The following is a 24077-nucleotide window of genomic DNA, read 5'->3' as shown; positions in this document are numbered from 1 at the left end:
ACAAATTATAAATTAATTGATTTATTTCATGTTTTTAATATATTAACCCATCTAAATAGCAGTTCAGTCCAGTGGGCTTCAAATAAATCACAATGGGGGCAGTCAAAACACAAGGAACAAAAGTAATGGGTGATGATGTGAATGGATTAATTAACCAAGACATTTGGACAATAATTGTAATTATTTACCATTTTTAATAAAACATCAAACTATTATTAGAGGCCTTATATATATTTTATTATATTCTCAATGACAGTACATTGTATAGCTGCCAATAAATTGTTAGGGACAATATGCAAAATAGGTGATTACACAAAGCTCAATCAAGTATTTCAGGGAGTTGTGCAATAATCTATATATAAAGACATATATTTATAAAGCTGAATTTGTTATGTCTAATTTATTTAAATTTAAATAATTTATTTAATTTATGCTAAATGCATATTTCATTTATGACTTAAATGATGAGGACTAGTGAATATATTAGCTAACTTGATCTACAAAGTAGGAGTCACACCAAATGCTGGAATTTGGCTCTAGTTGTAGATGTTTGTTTGCAATTTTTTTGGCCAATATTTGGCTTTATCTGACAGAAAATAAGGGGCCGCAGGTGTTTACACAGCAGGAGGTCTCTGTGTGTTTCGGTTTCTCATAAGCACTTCAAGACCTTCCTATAATTGACTGCCACCACCACCATGATACCACGTTTCAATTAACAACCAAGCACACTCTTCCACAAAAGGAAAGATAACATGCCATTGCGTTCTTGTCTCATGTGGAGGCCATGGTGTTATGGACTTTGGAGGGGGCAAAGATTCTTATCTGGGCTTGCCAGTGTCCCATGGGGAAGAGGAAGGTAATAGGGGAAGTGTCCCATGGAGCTGATGTAGAACATGGAATCAGAAAAATGGACTTGTGCCAAGATAGAGAGAACATATGATAGAGAGTGCAAGAGGAGAGAAAAAAGAGCAGCAATAGAAAACAGAAAAACCCATCAGTTATGTTATGTTGCAGTAATCTGAATGTTCTGTTTGTGCAGAAACATACCATAACAATTTCAAGACAGTTACAAAAGATATCAGAGCACTTACATTGTTAGAAAGGAAGAGTATGCAGTATGAATGCTTGATGTTGGCAACTGTGCCATCCACACTGTCATTGTCTGGATTACAGCATCTAAGCGAAGAGATAGAAGAGGCAGATGGGAGCTATTGATCTGGCTTGCAAAATATGTTGAATGATTGCAACACCAGAGGACCTGTAGGAAGCATCACATCCTGCATGTACAGTATTATGCCTCCAGCAACCTCCCTAGCAATTATGCCTCCCTAGCAATCTCCCTTACACTGATGCTTAATATAGGTCTACAGGTTCAGGGTTTCTGATATTGTAGCCTGTTTTATCATCATCATCATCAGTATTTTGAATTGAGACAGAGCTCTGCAAAGAATTCTATATCACACTGATATTGTAAACGAAGGATGAATTTGTTCCTTATCTCTCTACCTCCTTGCAGCAGGTGAAGAAACTCCCCAAGCATCTGAGGGAATCACAAATCCCCACAGATCGCACCCACCTCATCTCTGATCCTGTTAAGAAACCCCGCCAGCGCTACGTACAGAAAGACGGCAAGTGCAATGTTCATCACGGAAACGTTCAAGAGACCTATCGCTATCTCAGCGACCTCTTCACAACATTGGTTGATCTACGTTGGCGCCTCAGTTTCTTCATTTTCACCTTGGTCTACGTGGTCAACTGGCTCTTTTTTGGGGTTTTGTGGTGGCTCATTGCACTAATACGAGGAGATCTTCTACACTCTGATGAGGAGGGCTGGACCCCTTGTGTCGAAAACCTCAACAGTTTTGTCTCTGCGTTTCTCTTTTCGATAGAAACAGAGACTACCATTGGCTATGGCTATCGTGTCATCACAGAGAAGTGCCCAGAAGGGATTATACTTCTACTGGTGCAGGCCATCTTGGGCTCCATTGTAAATGCCATGATGGTAGGCTGCATGTTTGTAAAGATCTCACAGCCCAAGAACCGAGCAGAGACACTGATGTTCTCCCACAAGGCCGTGATCTCAGTGAGAGACAGCAAGATGTGCCTGATGTTCAGAGTGGGTGACCTGCGGAATTCGCACATCGTGGAAGCCTCAATCCGTGCAAAACTCATTCGTTCACAGCAGACGAAGGAGGGTGAATTTATACCTCTCAACCAGACAGACATCAACATAGGCTTTGACACAGGAGACGATCGCCTCTTTTTAGTATCGCCTCTCATTATCTCCCATGAGATCAATGAGAAGAGTCCCTTCTGGGAGATGTCACGGGCACAGATGGAGAAGGAAGAGTTTGAGATTGTCGTCATCTTGGAGGGCATGGTCGAAGCTACAGGTATGTTCTCCTTCACATCAAGCAAACTGTTGACCTGAAGGTTTTATTGTCTCCGTGAGTAAGAAATGACAGTTTAAAGCTTTACATTAAACCTAGAAACCATCAGTCTTTCAAAATGACATCAAGGAGCAAGCTGGATATTAACTGCCAAGCTCTGTAGAGCAGCTGACCTCAATGAATTTTCCATGATTTATTTTGCGGTAAGAGAAGGTCGGTCATTTAAATATATACAAAACTGCAACACATTAATCATTTGCTGATAATGCTGAGTCATCCCTTCCAAAAGCATGCTGACTGCACAAAATAACATTCAAGAACTGACAAGAAGATAAATGTTTCAGTATTGATGCTAAGGCTATATTTCCAACATGTGAGTGAGGGTGGATTTGAGAGCCTCTTGTTTTCCGGCTAGCCATGTCTTTGCAAACCTGTCCAGGCTGGAGTCGTGGAAAGAGGTGAAAGGTGATGAAAGTACTCCGGGTATGTTCCACTCTGCTGGAGGGGGTCCTTTGGAAAGCTTATTGGAGCAAAAAAAAAGTTTATTTTTCCACTCTTCATTTTAATGAACATTGTTCCAGTTCTCAGGTCATTGATACTCAATAACAGTCAGGCAGTTCAATGAGAAAACTGTTTGTAAAATATCTTTGAGACCACAGATTCGGTATTATAGTTTTAGACATTTGGACTAATACACAATCCAAAACAAAACAGAGAGCCCAAAGTATTTTGGCATTCAAACTGCTTATTAATAATGCTGTTGATGTGGAGTTACTGTGGCAGTTCTTGTATAGTTTGTTCTGTCTGCATCTAATTTTAAATCTGTTACCTTAAAAATTGGTCATATTCCGCTTAACATAATCAAATGCAAATACATTTAAGCATGGTCCGTACAAATTTAACCAATACGATTTTGATACATGGTCTTCAGCAACAAAATTGCAATCTGAATATATGAAAGTGAATGGATTATATAGATATCCTATTCTCGGCTACTGTTTGGTTGACCTTGCAGAAAACTGTGTGCAATATTGATCTGAATAGATATCCTTATTCTCAGGGCTGTTTAGGGAATAAAGAGGCCTCGATTGCCTAATGTATCTACACTAATTGCAGATTCATTCCCAGTCTGAAACATTTCCCATGGTTTATCAGATATTTTAGGTGAATGTTTGCTATTCAAATTATGTATTGGGCGTTTGTCCAAAGAGAACTTGCACTGCTAATCTAAATCCAATTCATTATACATGCTTCCCTGTGAAGGCATCGTGTTTTGTGCTTATTTTGCAGTGAATACAAATGAGGTATCAACAAAGAAAAGGTGAATCGTATGATGAAATTGTAATGCATTCATAATGCAAAAATTTGCATGTTTGGAAGTTTTTGTAACATGAACATTCATTTGTTATTGACTGAAATATCCAAGGACCTAATGGAGAGAATTTAATTTTACACTAACCTTGCTCTGGGCCCTAGACAATATGGCTTATGCCATATGACATAGCAGCAGTCTCCTCAACCTTCCTATCACTTTGAAATGTTTTCCACTTTCCACTGTATAGATGTGCATACATGTCAATAGCTAAGGGCTATGATGTGACAGATCTACAGAAGTCTGTGTAAATGATGACTTTGACAGATTACCAGGTATAGATTAGGGTGCCACAGTCCAGGATAAACCTACAAATAGGCTCGCTGGCCTCTCTCAGATCGAAGTCTACTCCCACTTGCTAATGAGGGATGATGGCTTCCTTTTGATGTGCAGTAGAGCGCTAATGACCTGGTGAGTCCAATAAGTCCACAATCAACCTGATGCATTATTTGTAGAATACAGAAATGTTTTAATTTAGCCCTGGCATGTGTCAGAGATGATGGATAGCCGCTTTGGTCTAGTCCATTGTTTTTCCAGTACCGAGGGACAGAAGATCTATAGTGATTCTCTTGAGTACTGCTTGCAATTTGCATGAACCTGATGGGAGTCTAATGATTGTTAGTCTGATGTAATTTGCATCATTTAATTGTGCAACATAAGGGGTTTTCATTTTAGAAATGCCTGATCTTACATTTACATTTAGTCATTTAGCAGATGTTTTTTTTTTCAAAGCAACTTACAAATGAGGACAATGGAAGCAATCAAAAACAACAAAAGAGCAATGATATATAAGTGGTATAACAAGTCTCAGTTAGCTTAATGCAGTATATGTTGCTTTTAAGGGCTTTTAAATGATATAATAAATAACAAGAAAATATATAGAATAGAAAAATAATAGAGCAAGCTAGTTTTAGAGGTCTTTTTCTATATATAAAGATGTATAATAAATAAAAAAATAGATATAATACAAAAAGATTAGAAAGGTAGTTAGATTTTATTTTTTTAAGGGTAGAATTAGAATAGTGAGTGCTAAAGTCAGAGGGTCAAATAAAGATGGAAGAGATGTGTTTTAAGCCAATTCTTGAAGACGGCTAAGGACTGCTGGGATTGAGTTGGGCAGGTCATTCCACCAGGAGGGAACGGTTAATGTTAAAGTCTGTGAAAATGGTTTTGTGCTTCTTTGGGATGGCACAATCAAGCGACGTTCAACTGCAGAATGCAAGCTTCTAGAGGGCACATAAGTCTGAAGTAATGAATTTAGGTAAATGGGTGCAGAGCCAGTTGTAGTTTTGTAGACAAGCATCAATGCTTTGAATTGAATACCACGACTTAGGTGCCCTTGAGCAAGGCATCGAACCCCCAACTGCTCCCCGGGCGCCGCAGCATAAATGGCTGCCCACTGCTCCGGGTGTGTGTTCAGAGTGTGTGTGTGTGTTCACTGCTCTGTGTGTGTGCACTTCGGATGGGTTAAATGCAGAGCACAAATTCTGAGTATGGGTCACCATACTTGGATGAATGTCACTTCACATCACACATCACATCATTTTATGCGAGCAGCTATTGGTACCCAGTGCAAATTGATAAACAGAGGTGTGACGTGTATTCTTTTCAGCTCATTAAAAATTAATCTTGCTGCCGCATTCTGAATTAATTGTAAAGGTTTGATAGGCCTAGTCCACACGGACACGGGTATTATTATAACCGGAGTTTTTCCTCCTGCGTTAAAAAAAAAATCCCGTCCACATGAAAACGCAAAAACATGCTATCAAGCGCTGTCAAGAGCATGCCACACCAGCAGGCGGCGATATAACCCAAATTGTAAAGTCACCTTGGCCAATCAGAAGCAGTAAGCAGCGCACAATCTGACGTCAAACACAGCGGATAACGGCGCACACTCTGACGTCGCAAGGCAAAAACCCCGGTTATACTGTCCACACGACAACACTGCAACCGGCGTTTCTGAAAATGCTCACCCTGGCCGTAGTTTTCAAAAATGTTCGGTTTCGGTGGCCTGAAACTGCGTTTTCGTGTGGACGAAAGGCCGAACCGCGTAAAAAAAGTCACGGTTATAAAAATACCCGTGTCCATGTGGACAGGGCCATAGAATTGACTGGAAGACCTGCCAAGAGGGCATTGCAATAGTCCAGCCTGGACAGTACAAGAGCTTGAACAAGGAGTTGTGCAGCATGTTCCGAAAGAAAGGGCTTGTCTTCTTGATGTTTAATAAAGCAAATCTGCAGGATCGGACAGTTTTAGCAATGTGGTCTGAGAAAGTCAGCTGATCATCAATCATAACTCCAAGGCTTCTAGCTGTTTTTGAAGGAGTTATGGTTGATGTGCCTAACTTGATGGTGAAATTGTGATGAAACAATGGGTTTGCTGTGAGATGTGAGCAGCTACCATCGGATCATCAGGATGGAATGAGAGGTAGATTTGAGTCATCAGCATAATAGTGATCTTGAGTGATATGACCACAAACAACAGCTTTCCCCTAGTGAAAGGTTCATGCCACTGCAGAACATGATATATTTGATCCACTCTTTTCTAAATACAGGTGAGCTGACTAAATAGGAATAATTGCAAAGCATCACAGGCAAGCTTCTGAAACTAAGCCACTTTGCAAAATGCAGTGCAAAAAAATATTGATTATAAAAATAATTATTTGGAAAGAATCAAATAGTTAAAAACGACTATTTTACAAAAAAAAAAACTATATATATATATATGGAGAGAGAGAGAGAGAGAGAGAGAAAGTCAAGTCTCTGGTGCATTTCACATGAATCTGCACTAAGTACGATGCATCTGTAATACTTCCAAACTAGCTATTATGTAGTACAATTAACGCTGAAACTTTAGCAGCACAGGGCAAAAAGTCTATGAATATTTTTGGTTTTAAATCAATTGGTGTTAGTAATCAAATTTCTGGATCATATTAGAGACAAATAACCTGTCCTGAATGCTTGTCTTCTTGTCAACATAATGAATAACTGAAACACAGCAGCCCACTGAGTGCCCATAACCAGCGGCATCTACTAAATATGTCCGGTGGCATTAAGATAAGCTTATCTCTGTTTTTAGGTAGCGTCCATTAACTTTTCATTCATTTTGTTATTAATGAGTCTCAAACCCATAGATTGAAACCCACACCTTGCTTTGAATTAATGTTCTATAACTAAAATAGATTTTTAAATGCCAACTTTATGAGGTGGAGTTTAAATTAAGAGAGGAACTGTGGAAGCAGTTTGAAGGTTATTGATATGTGCTTGAGTGGTTTAAATTTTACCACCGACTATTAGTGTAGAATTTTCATTTAAAGTTCTGGCATCCTCTGAAGGCAGTGATTTTCAGGTCTTGTCTCTTTGCCACACATGAACTACTAGATAAGTGTTTATACAGTAACAATATAATTAGTGGATTATTATTCATTATTTCAGATGTTTTTTATTACCCAGGCTTTTCATTTACAATTACAATACAATACAATTTTATTTGTTAAGCACATTTAAAACAACCGAGGTTAGCCAAAGTGCTGTACAATGACATAATTGCAACAGATTTTAAAAACACATAACATGAGCACAATACACAGTTTAAACAAGTGACAAACTAAAATAATAAAATGCAGAGATGAACTCTCAGGCTGGTTTAAAGGCCAATGAATAAAAGTGAGTTTTAAGTCGTGATTTAAAACTGTCAAGGCTGGGAGCCACTCTGACATGCATAGGCAGATCATTCCACAGCCTAGGGGCCACGACTGAAAAAGCTCGATCTCCCCTATGTTTAAGTCTTGTTCTAGGAACATATAAGAGTAGTTGGTCAGCAGACCTCAATGACCTTAGAGGAGCATGCATCTTCAGTAGATCATCTATGTAAGCTGGGGCTTGACCATGAAGAGATTTAAAAACAAACAATAAAATCTTAAACTGTATTCTAAAACAAACAGGTAGCCAATGAAGAGAGGCAAGAACAGGCATAATGTGCTCTCGTTTACGGGTTCCTGTAAGGAGTCGAGCGGCAGCATTCTGAACTATTTGCAACCTAGAGAGAGAGGCCTGGTTAACTCCTATATATAAAGCATTACAATAATCCAGGCGAGTGGTGATTTGTGAATGATTTGTCATAAAACTGCACTTTTAAAGTATAATTATCCATGCACACTGAGACAAAGACTTATGTGACATATAGCCAAGTATGGTGACCCATACTTGGAATTCATGCTCTGCATTTAACCCATCCAAAGTGCACACACACAGCTGTGAACACACACTCGGAGCAGTGGGCAGCCATTTATGCAGCCTGATCTCACAATCAAAACGTACATATTTAGACGTAAATTAAAACTGTCCAATACGTATGTGCCTTTACGTATTTACAGTGTCATTTACGTATTATCTGGACGTAATTACAGGTTCGATACGTATCGAAATTTACGTAAAAACAACCTCAAATATGTACAGATAGAACGTGTTCTCTGACCAGTCAGTTATCCATAGAAATTTGCTCATGAAGCTGCTTTTCAATGCGTAGCGGACTAATTTTTTAAATATTTATGTATATTTTCCCTTTTTATAATTTTTTTTTGATAAATGTAAGATCCCTATACCTCACCCGAACCTAAACCTACCCATTTTATACAGAATGTTAAAAGAATAAAACATAATAAAACACAATTTTAGTAAAAATATAACATTAAAACGTTATTTTGAGCCACTAACGTTAATCTTACACCTACCCCTAAACCTACCCATAACCATTTCTTAAAAATACATAACGTTACTGTTATAAATAAACAAATAACAGACAAACAAACATAATGTTAATCATTTATTTTTTGCGAAAAAATATCAAAAGTGGTACCAAAAGTAGTTCAAATGAAAATGAGTTCCAGTCGCAGTCCTCTCTGGAGGTAATAGTTTTTATAGGGTACAGAGCAGAATTTAATTTATTAATCCGAGAAATTATGAATCTGTCTTCTCTCCATGAAGGCGCACTGGCGCAGTAGCAGTACTGCTGATTTCAAATGTCTATCAACTGAAACACGACATGTCGCAATCTGTGACGAATTATGTGAGAACCAATGAGAGTTCGATATTAGTGCCGTAAACCATGTCGTAACGTTCCTGTGGCGCACAGGCGCTATTTTCAAATTCGAATCATAACGAACGCGGGCTTTGACTGTGACGGACGCTTTGCTGAGAATGAAGATGAAGATCGATTGATATGGATATGTTCCTTGCAAACATCTGGATTCTAAAGATATGGAGTACAGCAAACAAATAAAATGGATGTGATTTGTAATTTTATTCTGTGCTTTTGTGTATCTATGGTTTGCAGCATGCACAGAAATGTTATTTCCTATTAAGTAGATGAGTAAACTGCTTTCAATAAATTCAATAAATAAATGTATTAATATGACAATTAAATACAACAGATTTAAATCATTAAAGCCACGATTTGAATATTAATACATGGGAATTCATATAAATTCACACTTTACGTTCGATTATTTACGTTTTTTTAGCTGCTAAAACGTAAGTATTTGTACGTTTTACTGCTATAAATATGTCTAAGTTGTACGTTTTTATGTGCATGAAAACGTAAGTAAATGTACGTGTGGTAGAACCACATTTAATGTAAAAATACACACGTATTCTCATGAGATCACGTTGATTTATGCTGCGGTGCCCAGGGAGGAGTTGGGGGTTTGGTGCCTTGATCAAGGGCACCTCAGTGTGGTATTGCCGGCCCGAGACTCAAACCCTAAACATTAGGGTTAGCAGTCAAACTCTCTAACCATTAGGCCACAACTTCCCCACACTTCCCCGACTTCCCCACTTCAACACACATAATGCTTAATGATGTACTGTATGTTAAAGCTAAATTATAAAACTAACAATGACAAGGAACACAGAATCATGCAAGGTTTTCCTGCATGGGAACACAGCAGTTCCTATGATGGTGCTTCTTATCGTAGGAGAAATGATAGTACTCATATGTGTCAGCAGATTTCAGTGTCACCATTGTTCTCCACAAATAGACTTGGGAAGCCCTGGCCTTGAGGTGCTGTGCCCTTTATTTATAGATTTGAAAAGCATCTGTGCATGAAACCGGCCATTGCTAGGTTATTGGGATCAACATACCCTCTCCATGCCTTTGCCTTTAAATCAAACGTGCTCACACACACACACACACAAATAGAGAGAGAGAGAGAAAGAGAGAGAGCCAAATATGCCATACTCAAACCTACACACTCTTCTGCTCTAAAACATGTTACACAAAAGCAGAGGGAGTCAAAGAGACTTTCAGAGCATTGAGTTCATTTCAGTTTCAATCAGTGCTACAATGTAGATCAGTGGTTTTCAGTTGGTTTTGTTACAGGACCCAGATTTTACATCAAGTAGTGAACCAACACTGTACCAAGTTCAAGCAAAAATGTACTTGTAGTCTTTATATATACACAGCAAAATATCCAGTGTTGTTTAGTGTTGTTTTTATGGTGTTAATTCTGTTTAACTAATTCTGAGTTAAAAAGTGTTGATTCTGGTGTTGATTTGAATGGCATTAACACTTGCAGTGTAAATCAGTGGTCGGAGTCAGTGTACTGTAATTACAGCGAGTTGACATAACTGACACTGGTGATGAGTTGATCCAATTTCCGGTCCTTGCACACTATTTCCTTTTTTATTTAATGGTGGACGACCACGAGGAGAAGACAGTGTTCAAACAGGTATAATATTTTATAACCATTTAAACTGACCAATTTTCGTGTTTTGTGTATGTTTCTCACCATTCAGAATAATATTAGTACGTTTCTCAACATTGCCAGAGTGCTAACATTATTTATTTTCAGATAACGCGACAGACTACTGACAGAATTTCGAGGCCATTTAGCTGCACCACTTAGCTAGCAAACTGAGGTAAGAATGGCAATGTTTGTTTGTTAGCAGTTTTAAACGTAAGTGTTCTTATTTTAGAATCTGGGGAAGATAACATATTTTCTGTGATTTGTGTAACCGTTTAATGAGTTAAATTAATGCAGCATCCATTTTCCCCTTCTTAGGGCTCACGTTTGTGTTGCCAAAAGACATTGTAATGAATTTTTGTCTCCAATATCTTAGTATAACTCTGCATTGTTCCACAAATAATCTCTGGATGTGAAAGCAGCGTTTGCTCAGGATTGTAGAGGTAGAAGACACGAGCAAAGTATAATGAACGTAGATGAGAGATATTTAAATTAAAATATCGATTCAATTACAATTGTATCGATCCGATACCAATACCAGTGTTGGCATCGATACTATCGATATTTAGATCGATCCGCCCACCCCTAACGCACAGCTTCGGATAGTCCGAGGAATTTAAATATATTGCGGTTACTCTCGTCTGCAAAGTAAAAGGCAGCTTAGATAAATCATCAGATAATAAAGCAAGACGCGTTTTGCTGAACTGCCAGCATATGACTATGAACTAATAAGAAATCTCTCATTAAATGAAACACGTGTTTGATGTGCGCGCGCTTCATCTGCAATAGTAGATGCATTAGTTTACAATTAATTTGCTGCAATTTCACTTTAATGTTACGTTAAGATTTGTGGGGTGACAAATGGGGCTTCTTGCGAGCGGCTCGGTGAATTTTCTTTAACATTAACAACGTCATAATTAGCATTTTTCTTGACCAACAGTTTTCGTCATGTTCATCAAGGAGTGAAGAAATTATTAAAACTGCACAGCGATGGCACTTTCCAAGACTTTCTCACTGAAGGTAAGCGAAGAATCTTGTGCTACTGCCTAGAATTGTTTTAGTCATATAGGAACTATGCTTGAGATATAGGGATTGTATATGTAAATTCGTTACAATGAGGTTTAATTTGTTAACATTAATGTGCAAGCTAACTATTACTAAATTTAGTATTAGTCAATAAAAGTATAACTTTGTTCATTTTAGTTCATAGTGCATTCATGTTAACAGATACAACTTCTGATTTTTATAATGTAAAAGGAAATGTTGAGATGAACATTAAATAAGATTATTAAATGCTGTAGAAGTATTGTGCATTCTAAGTCCATGTTAACAAATGAAACCCTATTGTAAAGCACCAGATGTCAGCTTGTTAATGTAGTCAGTCACATGACAGAAATTCATGGGTAAGACTAAAGTGTACAGATGCAAGAAATGCACACAGCTGTTGCACTTGGTGTAGAAAACAATATTAAGTTTAGCATTAACTGTATTTTTTTTCTTTTTACATTGACGGAGGATTCCCACCTGCCATTATTTCTCTGTCCTAGCCTGAGAGACCCGTTTTCAGCAAAGGGCTATGTAAGAATCTTTTGTTGATGTACTTGTAACACAATCTAGTTGGACATGACATTTTGTGCTCCTTTCTTGTGGCATAATTACTAAGTTTGACTATCCATTATGGTGGTAAAGGATGAAGTCACCTTAGAAATCTTGTAATATGGTTTGTCATTAGATAAATCTTGGTTTGGCTGAGGGTGTATCAGCAAATGTAATTAAAAAAAAATAATACAAATAATAAAAAGTGTGAAATCAACTGGGTTTTTTGGCACGTATTGGGTTAAGGTGTGTTATATAGGTGTTTTATTGTGCATTTATCGTTGCACATTTGTTTTTTGTTTTTCTGGTTTTATTTAATCAAATTTCTTTTTCAGTCCTGCACGAGCATTGAAGGCCATCCAAGTGGGAGGGAGGGCCACCAGTCAAGGGTTGAGGGGACGAGACCACTTGCGTCGTTGTGGACAAGCGCCTCATCCCTTTACGTTGGAAGCAGCTCCATGAGTGCATTTGAACTTTTTCAAGTTTAATAGTCTTCAACCTGTCCTATGTGGCAGCCCTGGTCTCAAAAGTGTCAACAGCTTGAAGTTCTAAACCCCTTTTGATCTGCAGTGTCTTTATGGTCAGATGATGGTGAATATATTGCAGCTTCTTTTGTGTTGGTGTATTTGTTACATCTGCGTTACAAATAAAATTTCAAATTCATACAGCGTGTTGACTTTTTTTTTTTATGCACCGTTATTTTTAGTCGATTACAGATTACTTTTAATTTCCTTAATCAGGGTTTGTATGAACACTACATTAGTGTGGAAATAAGTCTCTTGGTGTTAAGATTATTGACACCACTAGTGTAGTTTCAACACTAACTTGGTGTAAATGAGGGGGAGGGAAAACACTAATGGTGTTAATGTTGAACACTTACAGTGTTGTTTTTACTCTATGCAAGTGTAAAAAAAGTAACACTATTTAAAGTGTTAGTTTAACTATTTAGTGTGGACCTATATAAACCCCGAAAAAGTGTTAATTTTCTCACTGTGAGTGTTACTTTAACATGTTCAAATTTGCTGTGTACAGTGCACTTCACAAGTATTGGAACAGTAAATACATAATTGCTTTCTCTGCTGTGGAGTCAAGACATTTGCAAATATGATTAAAAGATGAATTTGCGACAAAATAACAGAATGTCACGTTTTATTTTTAGGTCTTTCGACACGTTTTACTAAATAAAAAGGACAGCACTTTTAGATTTCATTCCACTATTTGATGTGAGCATAAATATTGGAACAGTTGAATTTAAGGCAGTTGTAAAAGATTAAAAGCTAATATTTAGTTGCAGATCCCTTGCATGTAATCAGAGCAGTGAGTCTGCACCCCATAGACATCACCAGACTCTTAATTTTATGCTTTTCTCCAGCCTTTAATGCAGCCAATTCCAACTGTTGCTTGTTTTGGGGAGTTTCTGTCTTTAGTCTCCTCTTCAGCTGGTGAAATTAATGTTCAGTCGGATTTAAATCTGGAGATTGATTTGGGAAATCAATCAGAGTTAATGGCAGAGTTATTAGGTCATTTTTTTCTCCCTTTTTTTCCAAACCGCAACAAACGCCAGCCTCCCTTTTTTGCAGAATGTGATATATCCAATCACAGCACACCATTCCACGCACTCTAGACAGAAGTGGTGGCACTTTTAATACACCCTGCATCTTTGTGCCTGTTCTGTGATAAATAGCACTGGTAAATCTCCATCACAGGCTTTTGGATGGAGTGACATTTAATACACAGAGCCGTAGATCACTGACAAGCTGCGCTACATAAAGTTCATTAGATAAATCACATTTGATTATGAACGCTTTATTGCATAGCTTGTCAGTGTTAGTGTTTTAATTAATGCCATTTATGTTTTTGTTAATACAGCACATAGCACTAGTCATTTTGTCATTTCTGGAAATCGTCAATGTCATTTTGGAATTTCTGTGGTCTAATGTGATAGTTAATTTTCTTGATGTTCATTATAAAAATTTTATTTTATTGCTGTAATTAATTTATAGCATTAACAAGATGACTTGTTAAATTCATTTGATGAATGTATTTTTAGTCCAGTGCCTGTATATTAGTATTGATTATGATATAATATAATTAGTATTGACCAAGTTCAGAGGCTGGCATATATGGATCAACTTACTATGTTGTGTATTTTCAAAAGTTGCTATATAAAAAATAACTTTCATATTGATTCAATGGATTTATTGTATTTTGGGTGAAAAAAAAATTATACAAATTTATAATAAATCTTTGAAAATCAAAACCTGGATTTTTAATGTTATTATAACCTAAAGATGCTATATGTGTAGTGTTTTTCATCTTGCCACTTTCTTGGTAAAGAAAACTTATTTTTACTAAAATTAATCAAAATGGATTTATTGCGGTTTGGAACCAAACTCTTCATACAGTATACACACACACACACACACACACACACACACATATACTGTATATATCAGAATGCCTGTGAATCAGCTGTAAGTAGTCATAGCCATTCGGATGTAGAGCGATACTGAACGGCTACGAGTGTGATATTGCATTTATACAACAGTTTGACGGCACAAGTGTGTAAATAAATAAGAAACAACCACTGAGTGTGTGCAGGACTACTTCCTTCCACAAAGGATTCAAATCTTAGTTTAACAGTTTAAAAGCTGCACTCAAGATCCATTACTAATTAAAAAATGTCACTTTTGAACTAGTAACGAAGGAACGTTGAGTTTCTTCAACTGAAAGCTTGTTGTATTATACTGTATTAAAAACTCACTGTATTATGTATGAGTCAAATATTATGAGAGAGAGATGGACTGAACGAGTGTGATAAGCTGCATCTGATATAGCATTCGTTCTTCAGCTCAATCCAATATTCACAATAAAACATTCATTTGAATGTTCCCCAAGGAAAGCCATATTGTAATAATAAAACCTTCATAATCATCGGGAAGAAGGAGGCGGGAACCAGCTGACAATCAAAATGAAGCTTTAATTACAAAATAAACACAAAACAGCGCACCAGCCCCTCACGGACGACTGATGCGCACAAAATAAAACCAAAACACAACTAAAAGCCCAGGCCTGGTCCTCTCTCGTCCTTCACTGTCGTCGCTCCAGTTTTATATCCTTCCATCTCCTACATGGGACTCGAGACCGGCAGTGGGTCGCAGGTGTCACTGATTTCCCAATCATTGCCGGCCTCCCTCCTTGTTCCCACGTCCCTCGGCCCCGCCCCACTCGCCACACATATATTTGTCGTACTGTTCTATCATCTGTTATAGGTGATTTGTAATGACAGCACTGCTCAGTGTTTTTGTTAACCACGTCTTACAATCTGTTGTTAAAAAATAACTTCCTTGTTTACAAAACTTTCTCTTTCAATATAAAAGTCTTTAGTGCGACTCACTCAGAAAAACTCACTCGTCGCCATCTACCTCAGTCACTGTGGCATATTTTTGCTCATTATGATATTTTTCCAGTCGATACTGGAATGCGCGTGAACTACAAATCCTATTTTACCTAATAAATACAATAATAGTTTCACTTCAAATAGGCTACATGGTGAATATTGACACGTTTGGATTTGTGCCTAACTTTACCTTACATTTCATTTGAATTTTTTTTTTTTTGGGAAGGGGGGCTATATATATATAATTAGAATTATATATATTTTTAAGTTCTTTTTCTGTTCTGATACGGTTAAATTTTAAAGATTTGTTTAAAGTGAGGGAAGCTAAAATATCCTATAGAGTTCATGTTGGTACATCATAACATTATTAGGCCTGCCGTTATAATTTCTGAAAATGTGACTTAAAAAAAAACAAAACAAAAAAAACATTTATTTTAGTGTTTTTTTAAAGCATGCCGCAAACGAAAATATGAGATTAATTGGTTAAAATTTGTTATTATGGGTTAACAAATTTACATTAGGCTGTTCATATGCTTGGTTTGCCATAGCAACAGAGTCTGGGTTAAACCTGGTTTATATTCACTTCTGGCTTCAACATTGTTGCTTTTTCAGTCTTTATTTATTTATTTATTTTGTATTATTTTTATTTTTCGATGTACGATGGATAATTAAAACAAAAATCAGGCTTGTGTATTTATGACATCAATTACTGGGCCTACTTTTTTTTTTCAGAAATGGAAGTAATTTAAAATGTTATTGTGTGTTTGTAATTGAAATATTTTTAGCTAAAAGCCTATACAGCAAACCTACAGAGCTTTCAGTAAGTTATTTTTCAGAGCTGTAAACACCAGAATCTCCAACCACCAACTTTGAATATATAGACACACACACACACAATATTATTTTATTTACAAGTTTTATGTTACATCCTGTTTTTTTATTCTATTTTTCATTGCCCCCAAAAATTGTGCTTGCCCCTTCACATTGTGCGCTCTGGCGCCGACCCTGTGGAGCAGTCAGATATATATTGTTCCTGATGCGGTCAGTGGTGGGGAGGCTGTACAGTATGAGCCATCAGAACAGACCAAGTTGCAGTCCATAACTGTTTTTGGAAAAAATATATATCTGTATATATATCCAAAATAAATTTTTTAGCAAGTATCAGCCAGTGTTTAAAACTAGCTCCTTACTTTAGCCCGATTCACAATGGTAAGCTTGTAATAATGTTTTCTAATTTGATTGGTACTGGTAGGTTTCTGCGGAAAATAAGAGTTTGTCGATGTGCGTCGTTGCGTCATTACATCATATCTATATAAATAAAGAAGGAGTCCCGGCTAGTAGGTTATATCACATGTGAGGATGCTGCTGTAATGGTTTAGTGCTCGTAAAAGCGCACAATTAAGGAATAACCCAAAAGCAGTCCTTTAATGATATATCGAAACTAGAATCAGAAAGAATCCATGAGCAAGGGGTAGCACAACATGAAGATACAAATGTACTAGCCGACAAAGGACCAGTGGAAAAACACAGAACTTAAGTATTAAGTACTTGGGAGAACTGAAATAGGTGTGGAGCTAATTAATCAACAACAATGGAAACAAACAAGGCAGGAGAAAGGAAACAGAAAACTAAACCAAAACAGATCGTACATGTGACAGCTGCAGATCGCAGATTGTGTGTAGGCTTTTCTCACAGCAGCTAGAATAATTAAATGTATCATTTTGATGGTGGATTGTAATCCAGAAAGCATAATGTTCTATTGAAATACATGTAAGTGACTGAAATAAGATTATTTTCCAGTTTATGTGCATCTGATTATAGATATGTGGGATTACACAAGATTTAAAGTGACCTGACATTCAGCCAAGTATGGTGACCCATACTCAGAATTCATGCCCTGCATTTAACCCATCCGAAGTGCACACACAGAAGGTGGAGAGGGAACTGTACATACAATCCCCCCACCCACAATTCCTGCCAGCCCGAGACTCAAACTCACAATCTTTCGATTACAAGTCCGACTCTCTAACCATTAGGCCACAACTTCCCTTTTGTATTTCATAGGGAATATTTGAATTCCCTATTTGTATTTCAAAGAGAACCGATTCTAGGGATTATTTGCTTTTGGGGTTAAATGAACAGTTTACTAATATGAAGTTTGAATTGTATGACAGTAAGAGATTAGACTGTACAGAAATTAAAATCATCTCAGGTTACGAATGTTACCATGGTTCCCCGAGTAGGGAACGAGACACAGTGTCCTCTAGGGGGTGCTATGGGGAACACCTCGTCGTGACCCGTGTCTAAAGCATACATTGAAAAAACATCAACTTGTTGGCCGGCGACAGCCTCTGACGTCACTACCAGCGCGACTATAAATCAGCGCCAGGAGAACACGTCATCCACTTTTTCGTCTGAAGCTTGCATCTGAAGCATGGCAGGGAGCTAGAGGACGCAGTGTCTCGTTCCCTGCTCAGGGAACCATGGTTACATTCGTAACCTGAGATGTTCCCTTTCTAGGGGGCGCTATGGGGAACAGTATACCCACGCCGCCATGCTGAGGGGAGTGCAGGCCAGAATCATGGCGAGCACTAAGTACCAACTCTACCATTTCCATGGGAGTTGCCCCTGGGACGTTTAGACAGAGGTGGGTAGAGTACCCAAAAACTGTACTCAAGTAAAAGTAAAAGTACTTCTAGAAATATTTACTCAAGTGAAATTAAAAGTACTAGTCTTGAATAGTTACTTGAGTAAGAGTAAAAGAGTATCGGATAAAAAATCTACTCAAGTAGTTAGTTACTAGTTACTTTGGGTCATATATACTGAGCCTATTTTTATTTAGATATATAGATAAAATGTATGTAATGTATGTGTGCGTGTATAAATTTATATATTTCATCAGCCTTTACTCCAATTTATGTAATTTATTATAAAACCCTTACATAACATATTTTTAATACGACTGACTTTATATTAAATGTGAATTTAACATTAAAAGTTAATGTGATATAAATATTGCTACTAATCTTTCATTGTTCAGAAAGAGAGCAAATAACATTTACATTATTAAAGATCATTTTCACTGACAGTCTAGATTTCAAACACTCTCAGAAACTCCCATTAAAATCACTGAAACTGTTAACACTGTGAAATCAATATCTTATTTACAGATTCGTACACACATCTGCACTTTGTTGTTTCTGACGAGAGAATTCGCCAGAAAGAGGTATTCAGTCAGCGAGCGAGTGAAAGCACCGGCATTTTAGCGATGACTCATCGGAACGCCTCTGATTGGCTAATGCTTTAATCAGCTCAAAAGAATCATGAGTGATTGGTTATAATGCGCAGTGCTGTAAAAACGCGTCTGTCTCTGGCTCAGCACCAGCAAACAATCACAGATCTGAATTTAGCAGCTGGACTTGCTGAACGTATTCGCACCGGTGTGACTGTATTAAAATTAATAAAATCTTAATCGGCTATTTTTTGTCTTTTGGAAGCTGCATTCAACTTGACTCCCCTCTGTTATAAGCCACACACGTACAACAAATGTCAGAGGTATCGTGTACTGTAATCGAATGTAGCCCAAGTTATTACCTGTTAACAGAAGACAGCACACGCGGTGTTCATCTAATAAGGATCTCCATCGCTAGCAAATAATAGCCTTTGCAAATCTGCTTTCAATTCAGTGCAGTTCCACAGCCACATTTTCAACGCTGCTGATGTTAAACGTCACAACTCCGAGTGAACCACTTCAGACTCTCAGCGCGTGCGGCAGGGAACTGAACGACTCATTCAAACTGATTCATGAACCAATTCACTCGTTTACCAATTGGTTTGATCGAGCCTTTGAACAGAATTGACTCAAAAGAAATGAATCATTTGCGAATGGGCATCGCTGATTGCCCAGAGAAAAGTAGACGGCGCGTTTGGAATAAACTGAAGCATTTATAACATTTATTGCATTAAGATAAAGTAACGAGAGGAGCGTCGCCCACAGTAACGAAGTAAAAGTACAGATTTTTCCCCAAAAATTTACTCAAGTAAGAGTATAAAATATACTCCGAAAAGTATTAGTTACCCCAAAAAATTACTCAAGTAAATGTAACGAAGTAAATGTAACTCGTTACTACCCACCTCTGCGTTTAGACGGCTGTCTGTGACAGTACCCCTTACGGCCAAAGGCCTAAGCTTACATACCCAATTTAATTATTAGGGGCTCGGCCCAGGGTAAAGCTGAACGCTTTGAATCAGGAAAGATTCCTTTAAAGGGATACGGCTAAGAACCTAGCATTTTATACTAAGTCTTGCCTGTGACACAGGGGCTACCGCTAGCTTTCGCAAAAGCTTGCTGAAAGAGCTGAATATAATATAATATTGTCCACTAATTAACTGCACAAAACACTATCACTGACACAAACCCTCTTTAACCTCGTTAAATGATTTTATTGTAATCCGGTTTGTAAATTTGTTTACCTAGCATACTTTTATTCATGGTATTTCCTGATACATGCATGCCACACAATCTGTATATATCAACATCTGCCTTATTGCTTTGGTTTCTATAAAGTTACAGATGAATTTGCAACGCAATAGCATAGAGTGTGTCTGGATGCTTGATATTGACATCAACAGTAAATAGTCTCTTAAGGGTCTCCAACCTTTTAAAACCATCTTTTATTTTGCTACCAGTGCATAATTATATTATGAATTGCAGATTGCTTTTTGTAATTAGCATTTTACTATCCAGCCACACATATTTGGGTATTGACGCACCTGTTGAGAAGCACTAACGTAGATTGTGACGCCGTTGGCTTTAAATGCTGGCTTAATTATCTAGAATCTGAAATTACAGTTTTACCTTTAATATATGGCATCACTGACTATTATACCTATAAGCATGAGGTTTTAGTCTCGTTTTGTTCTTAATGTTTTACTAAAACATAAATGTAGTGATTAACATGGACTTTTCCGTAATTCTAGGTCTACACTAAGATTACTCCACGATTTAGAATTCCCATGATCCCATTCAAGGCAAAACACAAATCGCTGTACCAAAGTAGACGCGACTTGCATACAAATTTGGTAAATTTCCTTTTGCCCTCTAGCTGTTTTAGAGCATGTGTATAATTGGCTCACATGAAAAGATAATGATCATCTTGAGAGGTTTTTTTCTTTGTGCATCCTGCGTATGAAAAATGGGCATTATTGATATGGAAGTGGGCAGCACACAGCACATTAACTCAGGTCTACATGTCATCTTGAAGTCATGGGGCAACTATGCTGTTTAAATAGCTGTTTAAATAGCTGTAATTCAAGATACACAGTTACACACTGCAACCAATAGAACATGAAATATGCTGTTTTATCATTGTAATCACTTTGGCTTCCAGCTCACATGCCGAAAACCACTCAGAAAAGGAATGTAAAACATTCAGCCTTACAAACAAATTCATCTCCCTTTTGGAGATGGGATGTACAATTGTTGAAGTGTCTGAAAACTGTAAGCAGATACAGCACTCATGTGGAAAATTAATCATTCGTCGACATATTACATATTACAAATAAATTATATATTAAAATTAAAATGAAAAAAATTGTATTTTAATATAAAATTTATATTCATAACAAATACTCTGAAATGTAATTACTGCCATTAAATTAATTGTATTTTATTCTTTTAAATGTGAATGCAGCTCACAAACTGATACAGCCCATATCTTACCACAAAAGCTTGTGATTCCAATATCATCTGACCTATAAAGCACTGTAAACACTGAGAGCCTGTCTCATAAATTATTTCTTTCTCTCCCTCTCTCCCCACATTCATTTCTGTGTGTGTGTGTGTGTGTGTGTGTGTGTGTGTAAATAACCGTGTGCACGTGTCCATGTGTTTTTGTATGCACCTGCATGTGTATGCGTCTGTGCCCATATTGTTCTCCATGTATCCAGGCATGACGTGCCAAGCACGCAGCTCCTACCTGGACTCGGAAGTGCTGTGGGGCTACCGCTTCACCCCGGTGCTTTCTCTGGAAAAGGGCTTCTACGAAGTCGACTACAACAACTTCCATGACATATACGAGACCAACACCCCAACCTGTAGCGCTAAAGAACTGTCTGCTCGATTAAAAGAGAGTCCCCTCCTGCCTCACCTGCCGCTCCTCAGCCCTGACCTCAGGCAGCACACAGACCCCTTCTCCACCCAAACCACACGGGACGAGCGGGAGAAGGACGGCGAGAAGCCTGCAGAGACCAACAACGGATCTGCCAACCGCTTGGAGGAGAATCCTTGAGGGACTCAAGGACTCAGTTTGTAGAGACTGGCAAGCTTCTTTCCCCTTGCGAGATATCCTTGCATTACCCATGCAATACGACCTCGGATTGCTCTAGAGAGCCGATCTGATGCATAGATCAAGGTTAGACGCACAAACAGATGAGAATCTGTATATTTATACATTATTGACACCTACACATACTCTATTTTCAATAGAATTTCATGGTATCAATCAACTCCCTGTACCTCAAGGACGAAATAGTAGCCATATACTGTACACAATGAATGACTGAGAGGTCAAACCCCTTAATCTAACCATAGCAAATCAGCTTTAATAGAATCTCAATGCAAAAGCACAACGCTTGCGTGTTTAGCCACGGCGAAGGCCTGCGAGGTTGGTTTCTTTAAGCTACTCTATTGTATGTTTTATCTGCATTATAATTATGCATTATAATTATCAATTTCCCCCTCATATTGAAGTGCATGTGTTTGAATTTGATGCAAGATGGCAACTGGAAAATGTCAGATTAAAGCACAACCGCTGCAGTGGCAGACATATGGTATGTAAACCTGCAGTACACTAAAATAATGGCAACGAATGGAAATATTGCACATGCATTGTCTCTGAAGTTCAATCCTGGCCAGTCCACACTCCTGGACTCGTATTTCATTTCTATCACATTTGATATGTGTGCAAGTTTGAGGCCGCTCGCGTGAGACTGTCAGTCGCATTTCCTAGCGGTCCGAAGAGCTGTGTTTCAAAGCATGAACCCTAAGGCAAGTTCTATACACTTTCTAAACAGGGTATTTTCTAAGGCATGCAGACTTCAAAAACACAAATGCTTTCTACAAAAATTGTACAAATAAATTATAGGTTAAGGTGAGAGGAAAGCTTCATTCACAGCAGAGACAACGGTGCAGTATTTTAAAGACGCATTTTAGAAGGAACTCACCTATGGCAAGTCATTTTCATAGAATAATATTATATGCAGGCTATTTACATAAATAAAATATACAAAGAAACATATAAGAGACTACTGTTGTTATTTTGTTTGTTTTGTTTTTGTACAAGGGGATCTATTCCTAAATTAAAGCAATGTCAAATGCACGAAGCAGTGTGTGGTTAAATTAGGGAAAAAGATGAAGATGCTGATGATGATAATTTATAGACAAGTAAATCATTGAAAAGTAAAGTCATCAAGTAAGTAAACAAGGAAGTCATCAGAAAAGTGGCTTTAAAGTGTATGAGTCTTTCCATATCAAACACAATGTCTTTTGGGATTTTGGGTTCTATATGCACTTTAAGGTAATTGTTTATACAATATATAAATATATAAAACATATATTTCAGTTTGATTTAAATGTGAAACCTTTGAGAAAAATGTGAATTTAGAAAATATACATTTTATTCTGACTTGAAACACTGTTTTGTTTTGTTTTGTTTTGTCGTGTTTTGTTTTGTGTGTATCGATGTGTATTGATGTGTAATGGTTCCTGGACAAACAGACAGTTGCAGATGCTGAGAGAAGTTTTTTGTTTGGCTCTGAATGGTGCAGGTCTAATGATTTTCTTAAACAATATGCTTTGTTCCAGCCATATGTTACCAGACAGAGCTCCTTCTGCCCACGGTGCATGTGCATTATTCAAAGACAACGAGAAATTAATTATCTGCAGAAACTGGGGCACATTCAAGTTACTTACATTTCTCTTAACGTACCACTTATGCTTTTTTGTAAAGTTCCTGTGAGGAAGATACATCTGGGCCCAGCTGACTGGGAGCACAAATCAATTTATGATACCACTGAGTTTACCTGACGCTCACTAAGGCATATTCCTCATCACCTGTCTTCATGCTCCATGAATGTTGTTTAACGACAAATAAAAGAGTTTAATAAAAACAATAAGAACAATATGCAGTGCTTCAAATGTCAGAAGGCTTAGAGTATAAAACAGCACAATGTCTTGTCAGTCTGTATAATACCAGATATGTTGCCTGTGAAACTCAAATAAGCAGTATAATTTTTATTATTTTTATTTTTGAAAATAAGAAGTGTTTCTTAAAAGTACATACATATATTAATATAAATAAATTAAAATGATTGACCTGATTTGATTGGACATTTTGTAACAATGTTTTTAAACGTGACTTGTGGAGCCACTGACACACTGACCAGGTCCTCAGAAAGTGACGTTCATCAAACAATCCTATACTTCCCTAGTGAGGACAGGCCTGCTGTATACATAGATCCACTGGCTTTCACAGGTGTGTATTTATATGAAAACATGCTGTCTAATGATGTCAGGAT

At 37.5% G+C, this 24077-nt stretch overlaps 1 protein-coding gene across 1 annotated transcript in view; it reads left to right on the top strand.

The window, feature by feature from the left end:
• Positions 1-22816, top strand: part of LOC132155829 (G protein-activated inward rectifier potassium channel 4-like) — a 34211-nt gene extending 11395 nt beyond the window's left edge. The window contains exons 3-4 of the mRNA XM_059564544.1: positions 1517-2393; positions 21450-22816. Of these exons, the coding sequence (XP_059420527.1) occupies positions 1517-2393; positions 21450-21790 (1218 nt within the window). The 3' untranslated portion in view covers positions 21791-22816. The remainder of the gene's footprint in view (positions 1-1516; positions 2394-21449) is intronic.
• The last annotated feature ends 1261 nt before the right edge of the window (positions 22817-24077 follow it).

Source organism: Carassius carassius, chromosome 13, assembly GCF_963082965.1.
Source record: "Carassius carassius chromosome 13, fCarCar2.1, whole genome shotgun sequence".
Lineage (NCBI taxonomy): Eukaryota > Metazoa > Chordata > Actinopteri > Cypriniformes > Cyprinidae > Carassius > Carassius carassius.
Note: the sequence above shows the minus strand (reverse complement) of the source record. Positions and strands in the feature narration are given on the sequence as shown.